This window comes from Leopardus geoffroyi, chromosome A2 (genome assembly GCF_018350155.1).
Source record: "Leopardus geoffroyi isolate Oge1 chromosome A2, O.geoffroyi_Oge1_pat1.0, whole genome shotgun sequence".
Taxonomy (NCBI): domain Eukaryota; kingdom Metazoa; phylum Chordata; class Mammalia; order Carnivora; family Felidae; genus Leopardus; species Leopardus geoffroyi.
This window is the reverse complement of record NC_059331.1, coordinates 41,544,296-41,569,052: the sequence shown is the minus strand read 5'-3', so window position 1 is coordinate 41,569,052 and position 24,757 is coordinate 41,544,296. Positions and strand designations below refer to the sequence as shown.

The window sequence follows — 24,757 nt, the reverse complement described above, 5'->3', positions numbered from 1 at the left end:
TAGAATTCACAAGGCCTTCCAAAGTTAGAGGTGGGGTCCCAATGAAAAATAGGTATTGGGCTCAGGGTGTAATTTTTCTCCTATGGGCAGTGTAATGCCAGAGAAGCGGTCTAAGCCAGGGATGAGGGTTATAGCAGAATTACATGATCAGATTCACATTTGTTTCCATTTACTCCCTATGTTTATGAAAACATTCTCCATATCCTAAGTGTTTTATTTGCTTGTGCCCCTCTGCAGAGTCTCCTCTTTCAATTTTTATTGCACACTGTCTAAGAAAATCTTTGTTCTCTGATATGCTAAGGTATAAGGTGATTTTTCTTCGATCATCTCTTTGAGAAAAGTGATCAGCCTGCATTTCATACCCAGTAAAGTGGTGAGGGTTCCATGAAGGAAATCAGATAAAGCACCTTTGTCCCAGCTACCTAGGAAAGTTCTTGGCATTTTTAACCTTTCTGCTTTGCTCCTCAAATTAAAATACAATGTTCTGTGTTCCCTGATTAGCTTTCTAGGGCATTGTTCTCAAACCCTTTTGTTTCAAACATTTCTTGACATACAAACGAACAACAAATCACCTGAGCAACAAACATTCATGGATACTCTGCCTAGAATCATGAGCAGGTCTGTGTGTGCTGCCTCTGATTCCACCACTTTCTCACTCAAGAAAATGGAACTAGGATTTGAGTGAATGTGAATGACAGGCCATCAAAGGAATGTACATGTATATGTAATATAAAAGACATGAAAAATAGTTATATGTAATGTAAAAGATATATCTTGTATATTTTTGATACATAAACTCGGACTATCCACACTTCTGACACTTGCCTCAATATCTTCTATCAAACAGGATAATATCCAGAAATTGAGTTGAGATCATCCCATCATAGTCTGAGGTCCTCAGCATCCTTTCATATCTACTGTATAGCCTAAAAGTTGCAAACATTTATTGGCCATGGTTTACTATATCATGTCATGCTGACTCAGGGTTGGAAACCTTTTTAAGAAATTTACCCTCTCTTTAGATTGGTATGACACTCAGATACCAAAGATATGAACCATACAAGATAAAAGGCATCCTAAGTGTTAAATGAATGATATGGGTAGTAAAGATTTTAGGAATTCAAAGAAAGGAAAATAATTATAGGTCGACAAGATAGGCAGTAAAGATTCATGGATCTGACCAATGACGGATAGACCCTTTCTCATTCTTTATTCTTATTCCAAATGATACCTCTTGTCAGAGGCATTTCTGAAGCACCCTATCAAGGGAACATTCTTTATAGCTCTGACTCTTTATTGTGTCATCCTGTTTGTCTCCTTCAGAGTATTTCCCAAATATCTGAACTTCTCTCACTTATTTATTGTCTAAGCTGCTCATTAGACTTATTTCCGTGAAGGTGGAGACTTTCTTTCTTGCTCACACTGTAATCCCAGAGAGTCTCATAATGCCTAGCACGTGTAAGGCACTCATTTGTATTTCCTTAATGAATTAGTTAGATGCAAAAGCCTTAACTATCTTAAGCATATGCTCAGAAACTCTAATGTAATGTTCATTTGTATTGCCCAGATTCTTTGCAGTAGCTCACAGGTGACCATGAACGTGTGATTTTGTAAAATTTGAGTTTATATGGAGTCAAATGTGACTCTCCCAAGTTCATTATGTAAAGAAAAGAGAGTTTCTCCTTTCTCATCAACTGTTTTAAAGTTAAGCGAGTTAGTGTCCTGTCTATTTTCTATTTTCTCCAAACTTACAAGGCTGACCCATCATGAGCAATCTACCACACCATAAATTTTTAGAAAACATTTCACACTTATTTGATAAAGCATCCCTGAAAGTAAGTGTAATGTTAAGTAATGCTGTTAAGTAGGGCTGCATAAAAAATATCAAGAAAAGTTCCAATTGGTAGAGCATCTTTTCTTCCTCAGCTCTGTGTGCGTGTGTGTGCACGGTACTAAAGCGTTGTTACACCTGTCTGTATGTGTATCTACACATTTTCTTTATTTCCAAGAAGGCTAAGGACTGGACTTAAAAATACTAGCTTAGGGGCGCCTGGGTGGCTCAGTCGGTTAAGCATCCGACTCTTGGTTTTGGCCCAGGTCATGATCTCGCAGTTTCATTGGTTCAAACCCAGCCTCGGGCTCTGACCAACAGTGCAGAGCCTGCTTGGGGTTCTCTGTCTCCCTCTCTCTCTGCCCCTCTCCCACTCGCACTGTCTCTGTCTCTCTGAAAATAAACATTAAAATAAATAAAAAATAAATAAAAATACTAGCTTACGGCAATACTTTTATAAAAATTGCTATTTGGGAAAAAATGACTAATATACACTTATTTGTCTAATTTGTATTTTCTTTAGAATTTCTTTTTTAAAAGACGGAGGACTTCAAATAGTCAATGTGACTAAAGCTGACGTTGGAACTTATACCTGCATAGCAGAAAACCAGTTTGGGAAAGCAAATGGCACAACGCGCTTGGTTGTTACTGGTAGGTACATTTCCCAAAGATTGCTTTATGTAGAGATGGGCTGTATGGTATGTTATTAAGAGCAAAGAAAAAACCAGGTTGTTTATACTATGCAGTGCACTATGAAGGTAGAACCTGTGTTTGCACTGTTATTTTTAACAGGTGGAAATAAAGAGAACAATTCTTATTATTTCTTTACATACCATAATATGCACCGGGGAACATATCAGTTATGTGCAAGTACGATAGGCAAAAGAATTACAAATAGCATGTGCTGATGACCTAATTTTATGCTATTCTGTTATGTCAGATCTTTCGAATGTACTCTTGCACAATATCATTGATATTTTCTGGAGTTTTTGACGTCCATGAAACAATCCTTACCATCAATGAGAGTCATTTACAGTTGCACATATATGTTGTTTATTTATTTGAGAAAAAAAAATGAGTACCTGCTGTGTGTCCAGTGTTTGACTTCTGTTGGTAAATAAACGGATAAAGATTCTGCTTTCATGAATTTTACCTTCTACCGGAGGTAGAAAGAAAATACACCGTAGAATAAAAAATGAGGGAATTATCCAAGGGAAAAAATGCAAACAATTGAGAAAATACAGAGTAGTGTGTGGGAGAGGTCAGCTGGAGCAGAAAGATGGTGATTGGAGTACGCCCAGTGAGAAAGAGAGATTTAGACAGAGATTTTGTCGACACAGAGGAGTTAACTAATAGATTCTTTGGGGGAAAATCGTGGAAGAACTTTGTAGACCTTGTGAGGACTTTGGCTTTTAGTAGAAGTGAAAAGTAGAGGCTGGTGCAAATTGGCAGAGAGTGGCATGATGTAAAATATATTTTTAAACTTTTGGTGTAGCTACTCTGATGAGAACAGACTGTGGGGAATCAAGAGTAGAAGTTGGAGAGATCTCAGAAGACCATGGCTGCAAACCAGGCAGGAGGCAGTAATGACTCAAGTGAAAGTGACAACCGAGGAGTTGATGGAAAAGGATCAGATTCTGCAAATACTGGGCTTGCAGAGTCAACAGGAGTTACTGACCAATGAGGCCCAAGAGAAAGAAAGGAGACAAGGATGGTTGCAGGGCGTTTGGCAAATAACAGAAGGAATGACCATCAAAACAACTGAGATTGAAAAGGCTGAGGATTGCACACTTTGGGGAGGAGGCAGATCGGGAGTTCGGTTTGGATGTGGTAAATGTGAAATGTTCACCAGGCTCTGTTTGTGGAAAGCAGACCACAGTATTCTGCCATTAACAGCAATATTAGCATAAGCTAATACTTTTTGCTTATGTCACAGTCCATGGTGGGTCAGCTATGCTGTCTACATTAAGGAATAAAGGGTCATGGTGCCTCCATTCTCTTGCACATTGCCCATCACAGTGGAAGAGGAAAGACTACATTTCAGATGGCCTCTTACTTTTTTCCAGGCTTCTGCCTGTCAGTGCCACACATAGCTCCATCTTACATTTCTTTAGCCAAAGCATTAGCATTTGGCTGTGCCTGAATTCGAAGGAGAGATCAGATAGAGGATAGAAACACACATTTAGGAGTTGTTGGCATATAGATAAGAACTTGAAAAGAGAAGTCTAGATAAAATCACCAAGAGGGAGTGAAGACGAAGAAGACCAAGGATTGAGCTTGAGGCAATCTAACATTACGAGATGTAGGAAAAGAAGAGGGACCACAAAGCAGTGACCAGCACAGTACTAGAAAACAAAGAGGGTTTCGTGTTCCAGAAACCAAGCAAAGAAAAGCGAACTGACAGGAAGACGGTGATGAAAGGGAGCAAATACTGCTGAAACATCAATTAAGTACATGAAATTGGAAAATGTGCCACTGGTTTGCAACACGGTGATTCCTGGGAACCTTAAAAGCAAATAAATTGCGGGAAGCCACAGCCTAACAAGAGTGGATTAGAGAGAGAATTTACTAGAGGAATTGTAGACAGCGTACATAAATGATTCTTTGGAGGACTTTTGCTGCAATATGGAGTCAACAAATGAGTAGCAATGGAAAAGTGGGGTCAAAAGAAGTTTAATTCAGAACAGCTGGAAGGGCTGTGTTAATGATAGGAAGAAAGAAATGCATATGTGGACATTTAGGGAAAAACAGGCATTTAATTAGCATTTTAACTTAGTATCCCTCTTACAGTACCTGTTCTGGATGTCTTTTGTGTGGCCTTTCAAATGTTTGAGTGTATTTAAATTTTGGTAGTAATGCATTTGAGTCATTCAAAGTTAGTGAAAATTCAGTGGTTTCTCTTTCTACCCCTATATTTCACAAAGCAGTAAAACTAAGTTAAAATTGATTTTGTAGTAGTATTAGAACCTTGTTTACAGGTGACTTTAATTTTTAAACTGATGTATCCTATAAATTCAAATTTCCTAATTCTTTTAACAAGAAATTGTGGATCCAAAGAAATACATTACAAATCTGCATAAAAATGTCTATATTAATGTTGAAGACTTTCAATTTTGCACACTACATGTTAGGTTAGAAATCAGCTTGTGAAAATGCTTTCATCAAAATAAAAACACTACAATTTTATTTAAAACTTTATTGTTCCCTTAACAGAACCAACGAGAATAACTTTGGCACCATCCAACATGGATGTCTCTGTTGGCGAAAGTGTCATTTTGCCCTGCCAAGTACAACATGATCCCTTACTAGACATCATGTTTACCTGGTATTTCAATGGAGCCCTCACAGATTTTAAGAAAGATGGATCTCACTTTGAGAAAGTTGGTGGGGTAAGTTGTGCCACTTCCTTCCTGCTGTTTCTATCACCTGTGGCTGTGTCCCATCGTCCCTAAAAGAACATCTGGCACATATGTGATGCTTGAGAATGTTTGCACTGTGAGTAAATCTTCATTCCCAGTTCTGTTGTGATCTAATTTTATTATTGTAGTTACCAGAAAGCAAACACAGTGACTTCTACCTGTGAATTATAACTTTAATTAAAAGTGATATTTGTTGTATTTATATTAAATACTTAATTATACATATCGCCATGAAAATTTGGTCACTAGCACCCTATGGAAGAAGAAAGTTTTCTTATAAGGTTGACTTTCAACTTGCCATATATATTATGAATTTGAACCAAGTCACATCTACTCAGTGCCTCCTTTGTATCAAGCCAGGAGCTTTATCCACGTTGATCCTTGAAATCACTCTGGGCATTAGCAGTGAGGATTTTCATTTCACAGATGCACACACTAAGGATTTGAAAAGCTTATTAACTTGCCTGGGGTCACTGTGCTAGACACTATGGAACCTAGATTCAAGCCTAAATCTGTATGTGCCCAAAACACAAATATTTTCTTACGTTCCACTCTTTCTCCTCATTTGTGATGGTTCTATCTCAGAAATAATTACAGATTTCAAGGAAGATCTGATACTTTGAGGAGAACTGTTAAGAAGTGACTCAGTGCTGGGGTGCCTAGGTGGCTCAGTTGGTTAAGCATCTGACTCTTGATTTCGGCCAAGGTCATGATCTCACGGTTCACGAGTTGGAGCCCTACATCGGGCTCTGTGCTGACATCCTCCTTGGGATTTTCTCTCTCCCTCTCTCTCTGCCCCTGCCCTGCTCTCTCTCTCTCAAAAATAAATAAATAAACTTTAAAAAATAAAAAGAAGTGACCACAGTGTTTGGTGGGCCACACAAACTAAGAGCAGACCCTCCCCCTCCCCTCCAGCTGGGCATATGTCTGTGAATCCAGAATCACAAGGCCAGTTGCCCTTGGAGGCCTCTTCTTTTTGACTCAGGGATAGCTTCATTCTGTTTGGCTAAGACGTCAATGGTAATAGTAGAGTTAAGTTTTGTCCTTTGAATTAAAAAAAAAAAAAATGACACGATGGACAACTCAGCTGTATTCTTTTGACCAAGATTTTATTTATTTTTTTAAATTTTTTTTAACGTTTATTTACTTTTGAGACAGAGAGAGACAGAGCATGAATGGGGGAAGGTCAGAGATAGGGAGACACAGAATCTGAAACAGGCTCCAGGCTCTGAGCTGTCAGCACAGAGCCTGACGCAGGGCTCGAACTCACGAACCGTGAGATCATGACCTGAGCTGAAATTGGACGCTTAACCGACTGAGCCACCCAGGCGCCCCAACAAAGATTTTATTTTTTATTAAATGTAGATACACATACAGACAGGTGTAACAACGCTTTAGTACCGTGTGCAACTTAAAAGGGTAATGTTACGACTTCAATTGTTTGCCAGCCCCCAGAAAAGATTAAGTCCTGAAGTCTAATTGTGAAATAATAAAATATATTGGTTACTGCCCCTAGTTTCTGCCACAGAGCTCCTAAAACCCTTGGAATTTCGTGGGTGATAGGAAGTTTTTTGTTCTAATGAGGTGACTCTTTGTGAACTGCTGAACAGCTTGAGGATGAAGGCTGGTCACCAGAAAAACCATGATTAGAAGCTTGCAAGTTTTTGCTCTATCACTCGTCCTCTGACAAGGGAAGAGGAGCTAGAGATTGAGTTCATAATTGATCAGGCCTACTGTGATAAAGCTTCTACAAAAATCCCAAAAGTGTGGAGTTTTGTAAGTTTCTGGCATGGTAAACACATCTACCTGCCAGGAGGGTGGCACCCTTCAAATCCCCTGGGACAGAAGATCCTGCACTCAGGACCCTCCTGAACATCATCCTATGAACCTCTTCATCTGGCTGTTCATCTGCACCCTTTCTTACATATATATCCTTTACAATAAACAGATATATGTAGATAAATCTTTCCCTGAGTTTGGAGAGCTGTACTAGCAAATAATTGAACCCAAGCAAAGCGCCATGGGAACCCCGATTTACAGCTAGTTGATCAGAAGATTAGGTAACTGTCTGAGACTTGTGATTGGTGTCTAAGTGGCGGCCAGTCCTCTGGGACTCAGCTCTTAACTCATGGGGTCCAGTGCCAACTCCAGGCAGATAGCCTCAGAACTGAATTATAAGGCATCCAACTTGTGTCCAAGGATTGCTTGGTGTGGAGAACCCACACACACGGTGTCAGAAGTGTTGTGCTGTGTTCTAAGTACGAGTGTGGTAGTTGACAGTAAATGAGGTGCAGAAAATATATTTCTTTACACCAGTACCTCAGAAGGTGACTTTATTTGAATTATGGCTGTTGCAGATACATTTAGTTAAGTTGTAGTGATGTCCTACCAGAGTAGAATGGGCCTGATATGGGCCTGATACGACTGATGTCCTTATAAGAAGAAGAAGATTTGATGAAGGGGATAAAGAGGTACAAGCTTGAAATTAGAAAATAAATAAGTCGTGGGGATGAAAAATCCAGTGTAGGGGAATAGAGTCAATAATATTATAATAACTTTGTATGGTTACAGAAGCTAACTACACTTATTGTGGTGAGCATTTTGTAATGTATATAATAGGAGAATCACTATGTGGTACACCTGAAACTAATATTATATTGTATGTCAACTCTACCTCAATGAAAAAAAAAATTTAAGAGGGAAGTTTGGACACAAACATAGGGAGAACACCATGTAAAGACACAGACACAGGGCTCCTGGGTGACTCAGTCGGTTAAGTGTCCGACTGCAGCTCAAGTCATGATCTCGTGGTTTGTGAGTTCAAGTCCTGCGTGGGGCTCTGTGCTGACAGCTCAGAGCCTGGAGCCTGTTTCAGATTCGATGTGTGTCTCTCTCTACCCCTCCCCCACTTGCTCGTGCGCACGCTCTCTCTCTCTCTCTCTTTCTCAAAATAAATATATACAATTAGAAAAAAAAAAAGACACAGACACAGAGGGGAAGGGCCAATGTGAAGATGCAGGCAGAAATTAAAGCTATCTTTCCATAGGCCAAGGAATGCCTAGAGCTTCCAGAAGTTCAGACGGGACAAGGAAGGGTCCTATCCTAGAGATTTTAGAAAGGGAGCTTGACTTCAGACTTTTGGCCTCAAGAACTGTAAAGGGAATAAAGTTCTGTTGTTTAAGGCTGCCCAGTTTGTGTCACTTAGTTACAGCAGCCCTAGTAAACATTGCAGATGGTTTCTTACAAGAAATAAAAAAGTGGTGATGTTTAGATACCAGCCGCAGTTATGTGCAGTTTCATTGCCTTTTCTATTTTCTCTTACCTGGCTTATTCCATTTTAGAAGTTCTGGTTTCTCTAATTATTCTGACCAATTCAAGGCCTGGGAGGACTTCACCAGTGGCTACAACTTACTAGCATTTCTTTCACCATTACTTTAAATACCCTTTTTTAAAAAAAAAGTCACAAATTTCTTCTGTCGCAGTAAGAAAAGGTGTATGCCAGTATTCTCAGGCAACTCTATTCCATGCTTAGGGTTCGTCCTTTCCCTGAGGGAAGGCAAAGGAAAAGAGAAAAGACTAGAATGTTACTTTCATAAAGTCCCATTATCAATTCTGGGAAAAGCTTCTTTTCTAACTCAGCTCTTGTCCTAACCTTAGTTCTTAGATTTGAAACATTAGTTACCTTTGCTGTCTAGTGTAGATAACGGTGTTTGTGATTTACCTGGATTTTAAACTGTTGATGGTGTTTTATTGCATAGAGTGTCCTCTATTTTCACTAATGCTAAAGAAATAACGAGAGACTAAAAGCCCAAAGTAATTTGATTTTAATATTCATCAAACATTCTTGAGGAAGTGCTCACTTCAGACTGAGCCAGATGACTGCTTTCTGTAAGAGGAGCTTGGAGTTAAGAATATTTGAGGTTTTAATGTAATTTACCTGTTCTTAGTTGAATGATAGGGCCTACATCAGGTATAAAATCATCTCTTTACAAGAGTCAGGTATCTAAAACATGACATTTCATAAATTAATTCTACCGCCTGCCAAATCTGTTCTTTTTCTAGCATGCTAGTTCATGGCCTATGAATTTTTTTTATGGACTTACGCCATTAGTAACTTAATATTCTCCCATCAGTATAAAACAGTAAGCCATACAAGATGACATTACGCTTAAGCACAGGCAATTAAGTAAATTGGTTTTCTGTTGCATGAGAAGGGAATCACACAACAACTCTTGTCCTCTGATTATAAATTCATCGCAGCTTTCACATTAACCTGGAGAGTCTGCTTCTCTTTATCCAGTATGTTCATGGATATATCACCTGTTTTGAAAAGCAGCAAAGTGTGAGTCAGGAAGTTGCAGAAAAAGGTAGATGTTAAGAACCATATTTTTATTTTGTTTAAATTTTTTTTTTATCATTTAAACAAATTTTTAATGTTTATTTATATTTTTAGAGAGAGAGAGTGTGAGCAGGAAGGGGCAGAGAGACAGAGACACAGAATCTGAAGCAGGCTCCAGGCTCTGAGCTGCCAGCACAGAGCCCGAGGTGGGGCTCGAACCCGTAAGCTGTGAGATCATGACCTGAGCCAAAGTCAGATGCTTAACTGACTGAGCCACCCAGGCACCCCTAAGAACCATAGCTTTTAAGGGAGAGGCATAGTTTAGAAAATGGAAGAGGGGCAGCTGGGTGGTTCAGTTGGTTAAGCGTCTGACTTCAGCTGGGGTCATGATCTCATGGTTCCCAGGTTCAAACCCCATGTCAGGCTTTGTGCTGACAGCTCAGATCCTGGAGCCTGTTCCTGATTCTGTGTCTCCCTCTGTCTCCCTCCCCTGCTTGTGCTCCCTCTCTGTCTCTCAAAAGTAAATAAATAAACACTAAAAACATTTTTTAAAAAAATGGAAAATCCACTAAAAGTTCTTAACTGATTCAGCCAGTTGTCATTGGGACTATACAACAGGGTATTATTGGACCATACCTTGAGTATTCAATATTCATTCATTTATTGTAAAAAACACACACCTTTGGGACAAATCTATAAGCTCAGAAAACTCTAACAATTTAGATCAGATACATTGTGTAGGGTTGAACATCCTGCCAATCACAGGCTTCTGCGTGGTTATACATTCAGAAAAGCTTGTTAAACCAAGTGATTAAACCAAATTGGCATATCACGGGACGAGGTATGGATCCAAAGACAAGCTTCGGCCTGTGCCTGTGGGACAAACCAAAGTTGTATAAATAAATGAGCAATAAAAAAATGCCACTTAAGCCCACTATTTGCCATGCAAATCTGAAGTGTAGGCACAGTGTGGTGTGCTGGGAAAAACAACCCAGTTGTGTTCAGATACATATGAGTTTTAGGTTCTGTGGCTACTAGATGATGCCATCAGTGAGTCACTTAACATTTTGTCCCTCATTTTCTGGTCTCTTCTCACATCAGTTTTTAGTATATGCTGTGTTCACTCCCACCATGAGAGTTCAGACAGTGGTCTCTTCCTGGAACACTATTCTCTCCCCATTTCCCTATGTCTACATATCTTTATACATTATTTCTATGTATGTAAGAAGGTGTATATTCATGTGTATACACTTTTATTTCATATATATGCAGCTATAAGAAGAGACATAGACTCAGCAGTATGTGTACAATAACATTTTATTATAATCCTGTTTAACTGACATAATTCCACACCATACACTCAGTCAAAATATAAGATAAAATAAATAAAATAAAATAAAATAAAATAAAATAAAATAAAATAAAATAAAATAAAATAGAAAGCAGAGAGATTCCATCCTTCATCCCAGTAAAACATCTTTCTCTGCTTTTAAATATACCATAGCTTCCCCTAACAAGATAAAAGAGATAATAGCCCAACATTCAAGAAAAACAAAAGAACATTACTAGCTGGGACCTTAGTATCTGGGGCATGGCAATTTAAGTATAATTTTAAGAACATTGAAGGACAATTCTGACTTGCCTAATAAGTTACCTTTTGGACTTAGATATATGATATGGGGGGGGGGGGGGAGCTCACTATAAATAGAAATTTTCAAACCAAAACACAGCAAGGGTTCAGTGTATATTGTAATGGATGTTTCAATGGATATGCTTTGATAAGCTCGATGTGATGCAGGTGCTTTAGAAATGAAGAATGTATAGAGCCAAGCTGTACAGCTTTACAAACATTTTGTGGAATTGGATCTATGATGAATTAGAATGTGTGTGGATAAAAGTCACTGGAAGCAATAAGAGGTTTAGTGTTGACAACCAGTCTGCCATTCACTTGAGTGGCTGACTTCAGTGTGATTTATCTGTCACAGCCCGGACTCACTCTTGTTACGGCAGCAGTCATGAGCCTCGAGACTTGATGCATTTTCCAGCTCTTGGTGGTAGAAAAAAATATCCGTGAAAGTAACCCTTTGTGTGTCATAATACAGTGTGGTCACTGGAAATTGATTTGTGTCATGAAATTATCAGGGTATGAGGACTCAAAGTTTGAAAATAGCAGTTCTTTTATAATACAAAACTATGTTTTAAAAAAGGTACGTATGCATATATATGTTCATCGTAAATACAGATTTCAGCCAAAGCACTTATTCCAAACACTAATTGTAGTGACACTCTGTAATGCCACTCTGAGTGGCATCCCCCACTTGGAGTGTCCTATAAATTTTATATATTGTCCAAATTCAAAATGTCTCCTGACTTGGAAGGATCATTAAGAGAATATACTCAGGAGGGGTGCCTGGGTGGCTCAGTCGGTTGAGCAGTCAACTTCAGCTCAAGTCGTGATCTCACGGTTCCTGAGTTTGAGCCCCACATCGGGCTCTCTGCTGTCAGCGCACAGCCCACATTGGATTTTCTGTTCCCCCCATCTCTTTCTCCACCTCCCCTGCTTGCTCTCTCTCTCTTTCTCTCTCTCAAAAGTAAACACTTAAAAAAAAAAGAGAATATACTCAGGAAGGAGTCTATAAAACTGGGATTAGAACAGAGAAATCACTCTTACTCATCTTGAACACTTCCCTGAAGTCCGTCTCCTCCCACAGTGCTGCTCAGGGATGAATAAACAAGATTCTACAATGCTTCTAGGAAAAAGGGAGAGGCACAAAACAGTTGAGGTTGAGTTTATTTCCCTAACTCATCATTTGCTCAACCAGGCATATAGAGTCTCAGTTTCTACTTACAGTGTGATTGGCACCCCAGGGGTGTGTTCGTCAAGTAAAATGTTTATTAGGATGAATGGTCCAAATCCACCCATAGTGGAAACCCTGTACGATTTAAATTTATAAGAACACTGGCAGAAGTCAAATCAAGTAACATGTTGCTTGAGCTAAAACCCATAAAAATATCAGAGTTACAACAACGAAGGCTATAAATAAAAGGATATCAGTGAAAAGATATGCAAATATTTATCTGTCAAATGCAACAAGAAAGAGAACCAAGTGTGATTTTGTGGAAGTCATAATTGAAGGCAAATCTCAAGAGTAAGGAGGATAAATATATTTTGAAAAAAAATTGCTCTGTAAGGAAGGTGTAATAATCACAAACTATAATACTGTAAATAATGTACCATTAAAATATATCAAGTCAAAAGCAAAGAGAAAAATGAGAAACAAAATTGGTGTGTAGTCTGAGAGTGCTTCTTCTAACTGCCAACAGATCAATTTGCCAAAATTAGAAAAAGACTCTTTTGATGCTATATTATAATGGAAGAAACAGATACATATGAAAAATTTACCATACAAATGGAAAATACACATTTCTTTTCATTCTTTTCACACCCTTGTAGAATTTAGGGAAAAAATAGCAAAACTATTGTATACAAAGGAGGTAGAAAAACAAAAGGGATAGATAGAATGTCAAAAAGTAATGGATAAGCTATAGAATATATCCGTGCAGAATAAAGATACAGCTAAAATTAGAAATGAGAAAGATTATAACAGATCAGAAAGAAATATCTTAAAACAGAGCATTCCATGTTCAACTTGTATGTATTTAATGGAATCCAATTAAATGGAAAGTTTATAGGAAAATATAAATGATCAAAATTAACAAGAATTAGAAAACCTAAGTATATCCATTAATATAAAAACATGTAAATCAAGAACCATCACCAGCCACCCCTCACTAAAAATAAAATGATTTTAGGGCCTGATAATTTTTTAATGTCTATTTATTTTTATTTTTTGAGAGAGAGAGAGAGAGAGTGTGTGTGTGTGTGTGTGTGTGGAAGGAAGGGAAGGGCAGAGAGAGAGCGAGAGAGACAGGGAGGGAAAGAGTCCCAAGCAAGTTCCACGCTGTCAGCACTGAGCTGGACACAAGGCTCCATCCCAGGTACCATGAGATCATGACCTGAACTGAAATCAAGAATCAGACGCTCGGGGTGCCTGGGTGGCTCAGTCGGATGAGCGTCCGACTTTGGCTCAGGTCATGATTTCGCAGTCAGTGAGTTCGAGCCCCGTGTTGGGCTCTGTGCTGACAGCTCAGAGCCTGGAGCCTGCTTCGGATTCTGTGCCTCCTTCTCTCTCTGCCCCTCCCCCGCTCATGCTCTCTCTCTCTCTGTCAAGAATAAACATTAAAAATAAGAATAAGAATAATAAAAGAATCAGACATTCAATGGACTGAGCCACTCAGATGCCCCTGGGGCTGGAAATTTTTACTGGTAATTTTTCTCAAGTATTCAGGAAACAGATAAATATTCTGTTATATAAACTATTTGACAACATAAAAATTTTTAAATCTTTTCAATTTATTTTGTGAAGCTAACATACTCCTAATAACAAAACCTGAGAAGATAGCAAATAATTTGTAGATATAAATTAATTTTGTGAATATAGTATGAAAACCTAAAGGAAATTGTATCAAAACAGACTGAACATTATATTAAAACAATAATAATAATAACCTTTGTAAACTACATGGGGATATTCTAGCCAAGGTGCATGCATCATATCAGTAGAACTAATAAAATAGACCACACTATTTTTAATGGGTACCTAGAAGACATGCAATAAAATTAATGACCTATTACAGACACAGAAAAATACTTCCTCCACATCCCAAAAGTGTCCTTAAAGAGAAATACTAGGAATACTTTTATTTAAATCAGCAACAAGAAAGGAAACGCACAAATACCACTATTTTAAAATCATTTGGAAATGTTTGGACCAATGCAATAAAGTATGGACAGGAATAAATGATTTAACTCTGAAAATAAGGAAACAAAGATACCATTATTTGAGGACAAAATGATATTCAGTCTACTCAAGACCCAATAGTGTCAACTCTAAATTTTAAAAAATTAATCAGAGTTAAGTCTACTACTTAGATACAAGGTAAATTTACAAAAAGTAATAGCTTTCTTATGTACCAACAGTAACCAATAAGAAATTATAATAGGACAAAAAACTCCCTCAAAAGATAAGATACATGTTGGGACGCCTGACTGGCTCAGTCGGTTGAGCATCCAACTTCAGCTCAGGTCATGATCTCGTGGTTTGTGAGTTTGAGCCGCGCATCGGGCTCTGTGCTGACAGCTCGGAGCCTGGAGGCTGCTTCGGATTCTGTGTCTCCCTCTCTCTGGCCCTTCCCCTCTCAAGCTCTGTCTGTCTCTCTCTCTCAAAAATAAATAAACATTTTAAAAAATAATAAAAGATAAGATATATGTTAAGATAAGATACACATTGGTCTGCAAGACCTAAATAAAGAAAACTACAATACCATCTTAATAGGAAAGGAGAGATGGATGGGTGGCTGAAGGGAGAGAGGAAGGAATGGATGGATGGGGAGAAAGACAGGGAAAGAATCATAATGATTCACTGCTCCTGGATGAAATAAAACAGCTATGTATTGTGAGGCTTTTAATTTTTCTTAGATTTTTCAATGGTGTTAAATAACTAACAATCAGGTTCCAGTTGAAGTAATTCTGAGAGTGTTTAGAGTAAGAAACTAGGTAAGGAAGATAATAGCTAATAGTGTTTTGAAGCAATAATAGTGAAGCCTTGTCAATAATTCTCAGAAAGTTTTCTGAGGATATTTGCTCAGGTAAGGAATTGCTGGATCTGATTAGAATTATATAGTTTCATCATTAAAAAACCTGAACTCAGAATTGCAACTTCTAAAACCGATTTCATTCCCTTATGAAATGTTGATCTTTATCTCTCTTTGCCTCAGTTTCTTATCTGTAAAACTGAGGTGTTAATAGTACATTATTCAGAGGTACTACACACGCACATGCGCACACACACACACACACACATATGGTACTTAGAATAACACATGTTCTTGTTCTTGTTATGACTATTACTACTATTAGCAATAATGGTAGCATTGTTTCTAAATTGTTCTCCAGGAAAGGGGCAGAAATTTATGTTTCTATCAGCAGAACCTAAGGGTGTCGGTTCCCCAAATCCTTTCCCACACCTGCTTTTTCCTCTTGAGTTTTGTTTGTTTGTTTGTTTGTTTATGTATGTATGTATGTATGTATGTATGTATTTATTTATTTATTTATTTATTTTATTTTTTTTTTTTTTTTGTGCCAAACAGATAATTAAGAAGTGATATCTCATTATTCCCAATTCTTATTTCTCAGATCGGTAATGAGACTGAGAATCTTTCTATGTGCTTGTTAGTATTTTGGATATTAAAGAAGAATTTAGAATTATATCTGACTCCCCCAATCGCTTCTCAGACTTTTGGCTAAGATCGAGTGTATATCTGTCTCCCGCAAATCCAGTTGGAGACTTAGTACTTACTCTTGTGAGATGGAAGATTACTTCTGAAGGAAAAAGAGAGAAAAAATTATCTTTTTATACCTGAATACCTTGTATTCTAAAACATTTCTATAATTGCTTATTTCTTCCAGGCATTTTGTTATGTTGATTCTTTCAGATTTTCTACATACACAATTATGTCATCTGAGAAAAAAAAGACCATTTATTTTATTTTTTCTTCCCAATATGTATACCCTTTATTCCTTTTTTTTTTTTTTTGTCTTATTGGATTACTAGCATTTTTAGAACAGTGTTGAAGAGTAATGATGAAAACAAATATCTTTGCCTTGTTTTTGATCTTAGCAGGAAAGCTTCAAGTTTCTGACCATTAATTATGATGTTAGTTGTAGGTATTTTCTAGATGTTTTTTAATCAAGTTGAAGAAATTTCCCCATTCTTTGTTGAATATATCCAATGAAAGGTTATGATTCAAAATACATAAAGAAATTATAAAACTCAACACCAAAAACAAGAATAATTTGATTTAGAATGGGCAGAAGAAATGAATAGACATTTTCCCAAAGATGTTTCCTTATCAGATTCTTGATGTGATGGATTACATTAAGTGACTTTCAAATACTAAACCAGTCCTTCCTAACTGAGATAAATCCTGCTTGGTTGTGTTGTATAAATTTTTATACATTATTGGATTTGATTTGCTAATACTTTGTTGCGGATGTTTGTATTGATGTTTATGAGAGATACTGGTCTGTAGTTTTCTTGCAGTGTCTTTATATGATTTCAGTATTAATTAGGGTAATATTGGCTTCATAAAATGATTTGGCACATATTCCCTTAGCTTTTATCTCTGGTAAGAGATTATAAAATTGGTATAATTTCCTCCTTAAACAATTGGTAGAATCTTCCAATAAACCCATCTGGGCCTTTTGCTTTCTTTTTGGGAGAGTTATTAATTATTGATTCAATTTGTTTAACAGTATAATTCTGTTGAGACTATTTCTTCATGTATGTGTTTTGACAGATGGTAACTTTCAGAGAATTGGCCCATTTCATCTAAGCAATCATATTGGTGAACATAGAATTGCTCGTTGTTTAATGTTCGTAGAATCCATCGTGGTATCTGTCTTTTGTTTTTTGGGTTTTGGTTTTTTTTTTGTTTTTGTTTTTGTTTTTGTTTTGGTAATTTGTGTTTTCTCTTTCTTTCCTTAATTAGCCTAACCAGAGGTTGATCAATTTTATCGATCTTTTCAAAGAATCAGTTTCTGATTTCATTAATTTTCTCTATTTATTCCCTATTTCCAATTTCACTGATTTTTAATTTTATTATTCCTTTTCAGCTGCTTACTTTTGATTTGTCTCTCTTTTTAAATTTTTTTTAATGTCTATTTATTTTTGAGAGAGAGCGTGAGTTGGGGAGGGGTAGAGAAAGAGACACACACAGAATCCTAAACAGGCTTCAGGCTCTGAGGTGTCAGCACAGAGGCCGATGCGGAGCTCAAACCCATGAACCGTGACATCATGACCTGAGCCAAAGTTGAATGCTTAACCCGACTGAACCACCCAGGCACCCAAATTGTCTTTTTTAAATAGTTTCTTAAGATTGAAACTTAGATTATTGATTTGTATCTTTTTTCTTTTCTAATATATGCATTCAGTGCTGGAAATTTCCCTCTAAGTATTGCTGTCTCTACATCCCACACATTTTTTGATAAGTTATATTTTCATTTATATTTAGTTCAAAATATTTCTAAATCTGTGTTGAGGTTTTGTTCTTTGACCTACATGTTTTTTAGAAGTGTGCTGTTTAATATCAGATATTTGGGGAGTTTTCAGATCTCTTCAACTATCTTTCTGCTATCAATTTCTACTTTAATTCTATGATGTTCTGAGAGCAGACATTGCAGAATATCTTTCCTTTCAGATTTGTTAAGGTGCGTTTTATGGCTCATTATGTGGTCTTTCTTGGTAAATGTTCTATGTGAGCTTAAATAGAATGTATAATCTGCTATTTTTGGATGAAGTAGTCTATAGATATCAATCATATCCAGTTGATTGATAGTGCTGTTCATTCAACTATGTTCTTACTGCATTTCTACTTGTTGGATCTGTTCATTTGATAGATGGATTTTAAGTTCTTAAAGCTATAATGGTGGATTGATCTATTTCTCCTTACAGTTTTTATCAGTTTTTTCCGTTATGTATTTTGGTTCTTTCTTGTTAGGTGTATACATTAATGGTTGTTATGTCTTGAAATATTGACCATTCTATCATTAACTAATGCCTTTCTCTGTCCCTGGTAACTTTTCTTATCTTAAAGTCATTTCTGTTTGAAATTAATATAGCTACTCCCACTTTTTTGTAAAAAAATTAGTATTAGCATGGTATATTTTTTCCATCCATTTATTTTAATCTAGATGTGTCTTTATATTTAAGTGGGTTTCTTATAGACAAGATATAGTTGGCTCTTGCTTTTTAATTCACTCTGATAATCTCCATCTTTCGCTTGAGATATTTAGACCATTGATATTTTTTTATTATTTTTTTAAAATTTGCTTTAATGTTTGTTTATTTTTGAGAGAGAGAGAGAAAGAGAGAGAGAGAAGCAGAGTGTGGTAGAGCAGGGACAGAGAGAGAGAAGGAGACAAAAAATCTGAAGCAGGCTCCAGGCTCTGAGCTCTCAGCACAGAGCCCAATGTGGGGCTCGAACTCACAACTCACGAGATCATGATCTGAGCCGAAGGTGGACACTTAACCAACTGAGCCACCAGGTGCCCCTAGACCAGTGACATTTAAGGAGATTATTAATATAGTTGGATTAATAATTATCATATTTCTTCCATTTGCTATTTGTTGCCCTTGTTCTTTGTTTTTGTTTTTATCTTTCACTGTTTTTTCTGCCTTTTGTTGTTTTAATGGAGCATTTTATGCTCACTTAGGACTCCACTCTCTCTCCCTTTTTAGTATATCAATGACAATATTTTTAAGTAGTTATCCTAAAGTATGCAGTATGTATTTATAACCAATCCGACTCCACTTTCAAATAACCCAAACCAACTTCAACGGTAGTGCAAGTACCTAATAATAACAAAATATTCCTAATTCTTTCCTCCTACCCCTTATATCATTGCTGTCTTTCATTTCACTTATACGTATGTGTATATTTATATATCAAATTAAATTCACTTTTGATCATAGTATTTTGAACAAAGTGTTAACTATTAGATCTATGAAGAACAAACAGAATAAAATCTTTATTTTGCATTGACTTATTTATTCTCTGATGCTCTTCTTTCCTTTATGTAAATCTAAATTCCTGACCTATATCATTTTCCCTCTCTCTGTAGGATTTCTTTTAACATGTCTTACAATGCAGGTTACTGGCAACCGATTTCCTTAATATTTTTTTATTGCCTCAGTTAGTGTATATTTCTCCTTTTACTTTTCAGGGTATTGAACTCTAGGTTGGTGGGTTTCTTCTTTCAGCACTAAATATTTCATTCCATATGTTTTCTCGGTTCGTTTTTGAGGAGACATTGGATGTAACTCTTTTTTTTTCTTTCTCCAGGTTAAGTGCTTTTTTTCCTCAGGAATTTTTCAAGATTCTCTTTGTGTTTTTTGAGGTTTGAATGTGATAATGCCTACGTGTAATTTTTGTGGCATTTAACCTGCTTAGTTTTCTGTGAGCTTATTGGACCTGAGGTTTGGTATCTGATATTAATTTGGGGAAATTCTAAGTCATTTTTGCTTCAGATATTACTTCTGTTCCCATTCTCTCTTTTACCTCCTTCTGATATCCCTATTAAATGTATATTATACCTTTGTAGTTATCCTACATTTCTTGAATATTTTATTCTTTTTTTCAGTCTTTTTCTCTTTGATTTTCAGTATTGGAAAATTTAATTGTCATATCCTCAAGCTCAGAGATTGTTTTTTCAGCCATGTCTACTCTATTTCTGATCCCATGAAATCATTCGTTACCATATTTTTGATCTTTGGTGTTTCTTTTTTATTTCTTAGAATTTCCCTTTCTCTGCTTACATTGTCCATCTGTTTTGCATGTTGTCTGCTTTTTCCATTAAATCTCTTATCCTGTTAATCACAATTCTTTTTAAATTCTTTGTCTGATAATTCCAACATTCCTGCCATACATGGTGCCTCCTCTGATGCTTATTCAATCTCTTCAAACTACGTTTTTCTGCCTTTTATTGTGCTTTGTCATTTTTTGTTGAAGGGCAGACATGATGTGCTAGACAGACATGGGGCAGTAAATTGGTCACTACTAATGTGGTATAAGGTGTGGGGCGAGGGAACGCATTCTTTAGTCCTCTGATTAGGTCTCATTCTTTGGGTAAGCCTGTTCTCCTGGACTGTGAACTTCTCAGTGCTTCGCGTTCCCCTTCACCCATTTGGTGAGATGTCTGCAGGGCTCGGAGTTTGTCTGTTTTCCTTCCCCCATGTTGAAGGCTAGAGAGAGCTGGATTTGGGTATTCCCTTTCCCTCAGAAGTATTTATCTCTGATAAAAAGCCCAGCAGGTTAGTCTCTGATAAAATAGTTTCTCCTGAAAGCAAGTCTTGTTAAGAACAGAATGTTCTTATTTCAAAATACTACATGGTTTCTATTCCTTTCCCCTGCCAGAAACACAGGGGGATTTTTCTCTGTGATTCACTGTGAGAACCTGATGGAGCTCCTGGAGGTACAGCTCACAGAAACGTAGGGAACCACCTATGACTACGTTCCCTAGAGTTGTAGCTCTCCGGCTTGTCCACACTGACCCTCCAGCAATTCATAAATTACAGTTCAGGTTTGTCTACCCCAGGACTAGCTCCTGGGGCACTTCCTACTCACTCACGGGTTTCAGTTCCAATAAATTAGGATTCTCAGGATTTACATGTGGTTTTTTCCAGTTTGGGAGATAGTGATTTCCTCTATGACCTGTCTTAGATGTACCACATCTAAGAAGAGTTGTTGATTTTTCAGTTCATTCAATTTTTTACTTGCTTTTAGGACAAAGTGTGATGCTAAGCTGCTTATACACTGAAAACCAGAAGTCAGGGTGGCTGGCCCATTCTTTAATTGGGTTATTTGCCTTTTTATTATTGAGTTGTAATTGTTCATGCTGGCTTAGAGTTTATGTCCCAATTTCAGAAAGAAAATCATTCTACTTTGCAAGGCATGACATTTAATTATACCATTTAATTGATCTGAAGCTAAATAAGAAAGTGAAGAATAAATGTTTCATTTGGGGCAATTTAAAATTTTAGACTCAAAAATCAGGATTTTATGTGTTCTTTTATTACCATAAGCACTCTGATTTTTTTACGCTGTTTTTCTAATACAGAGTCTAAAATTTTAGATCACCATCTTTACCAGAAAAATAGCCTAACAATAGTCATATTTGACTTCAAACCTAGTCTCTCATACTTAATCTTCTTCAGTAAGACTTTGAGATGAAAAATCTACACTTCTGAGGTGTCAGGAGTACTGTTGAAACTTATCGGTCTGCTATTACAATAAACATAGGGAAATGTCTTTCCCAGCAGTTCTCCTGGGAGAGGACATAATTGTATTCTCTGTGAGTGCTTAGGCGTCCTTTTTCTGGCTCACACATAGTCTACTGACATGAAAGGAAGGGTGTCTAGACAAGGGCTGTTGTTGTTGTTAACTTATTTTGAGTCATCAGTACAGCCCCTCAAAACAACCCTGTAAGGATAAATTTTGGTGAATAATTACCCCATACTCACTGTTCTCGCTCCCTCAGATCTCTTGATGGGAGGAACCCAAGGAAAAGGCAGAAGATGAAGGAACCATTTTAGATATAGTGCATATAGGTTGGCTGCCCAAAATAGAGGCAGTATTTGTAGGTACAGAGGGATCTGGAGCAGTGTAGCCAGTCGTGTTTGCAAAGTTGGCTATAACAACATCCCATATTCAACATCTTCTTTCAGTATGACTTGAGACCCTTCCCCATTGAGTGGTAAAATCTATGACTTTCCCCTTAAAACCTACTCCTCTATGACTTCCTTGAGCAATAAAGAACAGCAGGAGTGACGCTATGTGATTTCTACGGCTAGCTCATAAAAATGCATGCATTTCTATCTTGTTCCATCAGCACCATTTCTCTTGGAATCCAGCCACCATAATAGGAGGAAGCCCAAGCACACTGTGGAGAGGTCTACCTCAAGAGGAACTAAAGTCCCCAGTCCACAGGTATGGCTGAATTCCCAGCCAACAGCCCACCTCAACTTGCCAAACATGTAAATGGGCTTGCCAGTCCCCTGCCAGCCACCTCAGCTGATGAGATTTATAACAGAGACGACTTTCCCCACTGATCCCTGTTCAAATTACATATTCCAGAGCAGAATAAATGATCACTGTTATTGTAAGCCATTAAGTTTTGAGTAATTTATTACATAGCAATAGTAATTGAAACTAGAAGTAAAAATACATTTGACACACTCGGCCAAGGTTTCATGAAACAATTACTTTTTATTCCTTTGTATGAGTAGATTCCTGTTCTTATATACTAGTCTTTTTATTCTACAATGGATGAATCTACTATCTCTAAATTTTAAGCTCTGATACAAGGATTTAAAAAGAGAGAGAGATTTGATCCACAAGTTAAATTGTCACTCAGGGTAGCCTCTCATGATGTGAAATGCTTTCATGCTATGTCAGACTTGACCCCTAAATCCAAAGAAATCCTTGGGCTTTGTGCTGTTGGCATGGAGTCTGCTTGGGAGTGTCTCTCACTCCCTCTCTCTCTCTGCCCCTCCTCTGCTTGTGCTCTGTCTCAAAATAAATAAATAAACTTAATTTTTTTTAGAAAAAAAGGAATCCTGGAATGATTCATGTTGACAAATAGTAAATTTCTGTATGAATCTATAGAAATTTTATCAACGTGTTGAATTATTTCAGTATCTACTGTTTTTTTTTAATTATGGTGAACATACCAAGGCAGTCTGATTACAAGGAAATAAGCCTTGTCATTGACCTCTAGTACCTGTTTCATAAATACTGGTTTTCTCACCCATGCGCTGTTCTCAACTTACGAGCCCATCAGTAAACAGCCTAACTTCATGCTTTTCTCATGCAATTATTAGTTGCAGAATTTTAGAGTTAGGGAAAGACATGAGTGATTATTTAGAACGTTTTAGTTGTAAATGAAGTGAAGATGAAGAATGGAAATGTTAGGAGGTATCAAGATTGTTAACCCTGACTACACTTTAGAATCAGATAAAGGGTCTCCATTTCCTAGTTCATTCCGATTTGATTGTTCTGGAATGTGGCCCAGACATTTCTGGTATTTTTTAAAACACTCTTCAGATGAGTTTACTGTACAGCCAGCATTGAGCACTGCTGGATTTAGTGAACTGGAGAGCCCCATGTTTTGCAAAGCACAGACCATGTACTCATAGGCCATATATAATAAGGTAGAATGTGAGAGATCTATTATGTTTTTAATTGTCTTTCAATCATTAGGTTAAATCAAGGAGAATGGTTCAGTATGATGTTCAGTTTGTCACTAACGATTCTCTAATACTTGCTAAAGTCCCCTTTTAATTAAAAGAGCAAAGGTCTCAGTCTCAGAGATTTTGAAAGTGTCCAGCTAATACCCATGTACATTATTGTGGACAGTGTGTCCTTTGTGCTGTTTTCTACTCACCGTATTCATTTTGGCAGGTAATGATTATTTTGGTCAGGAGTTTTCTGTTTAAGATGAAAACATGCATTTTCCATATCAATTTCCATATAAATATAAGCTTAAGAAAGTTTATAATTTTAAGAAAAAAGTAAGGAGCATTTGGTACTAGGATACAGGAAACCAAATTGTGGAGGTGTGACTCTAGTGAATGAAGTCACTAGAAAACATTGAGTTAAAATTACTATGGGAACAAAGAGTAAGCATCCTGAAATCACGGATGATTAGTTAGGTCCTCCATCAACACACCGCCCTCCAGAAAAAAGTGTCCCATATTGTTAATATGAACTTGATTTGCAGTAGAAAAGCTGATACCTTACAGCAAACAAGCACTTGACATGACCTAAAATATGCATGAAGTGCCTTTGACTGAGTTTTTGTCATCTTTTATGTGTCACTCTTCCAAAAACCATTATGATGGAACAAGCTGGAGCTCTCAATCCAGTAAGGGAACAATTATTCCAAATTGTTGGTATCAAAGAAAATAAAGCAAATTTTGATATGAACAGACAACACATTTTCTGCCTTTAGTATCATCTGTTCAGACAGCTAGGCTTCAGAAAATTTCCAAGGAAGATGTTAATCAGTCAACAAACTAAGACTGTTAGTGTTAGGACCTGTTTTTCCGGTCTCAGGACTGCTAATTATGTCTCCTCCTTGCCTGAACAGTGTACATCTGTAATGGAAGTGACCTTACTGCAGCTGTTTTGAATTGATGGTGGGGGCACATTGTAATTTGGTTGGTCAGACATTCATGTCTACCAACAATTCCTTCAGGGACCTTCACAGAGGAAAACACCACCCAGGTTCCAAAAGGAACCAGCAGGTTTGACTGTTTTCAAGGCACCTGCATATGATTTACATGCAGTGTCAGGATTTGGAAGGCAACCCAGCGATAGGATGAATGATTAACATTGGAATCTATGCAATAACAGGCCGTGTAAAGCGACAAAAAGGAGGTGGATCACTTATTCAACCTCGCCTTCCAAATAGCCGTCAAAGGCTTTTTTTCCCCCCGTAAACTGGAAAATTATGCTTCTTGGCAGTCCAGCAGCATTTACATTGAGAGT

The 24,757-nt window shown here is 37.2% G+C and overlaps 1 protein-coding gene across 3 annotated transcripts in view; it reads left to right on the top strand.

Annotated features, from left to right (window-relative positions):
- The window catches only part of CNTN3 (contactin 3), a 348,839-nt gene that overhangs the window by 280,346 nt on the left and 43,736 nt on the right, over nt 1-24,757 (top strand). For all 3 annotated transcript variants that reach the window (XM_045493570.1, XM_045493569.1, XM_045493568.1), the window contains exons 12-13: nt 2,355-2,482; nt 5,045-5,220. In XM_045493570.1, coding sequence (XP_045349526.1) covers nt 2,355-2,482; nt 5,045-5,220 — 304 coding nt within the window. The remainder of the gene's footprint in view (nt 1-2,354; nt 2,483-5,044; nt 5,221-24,757) is intronic.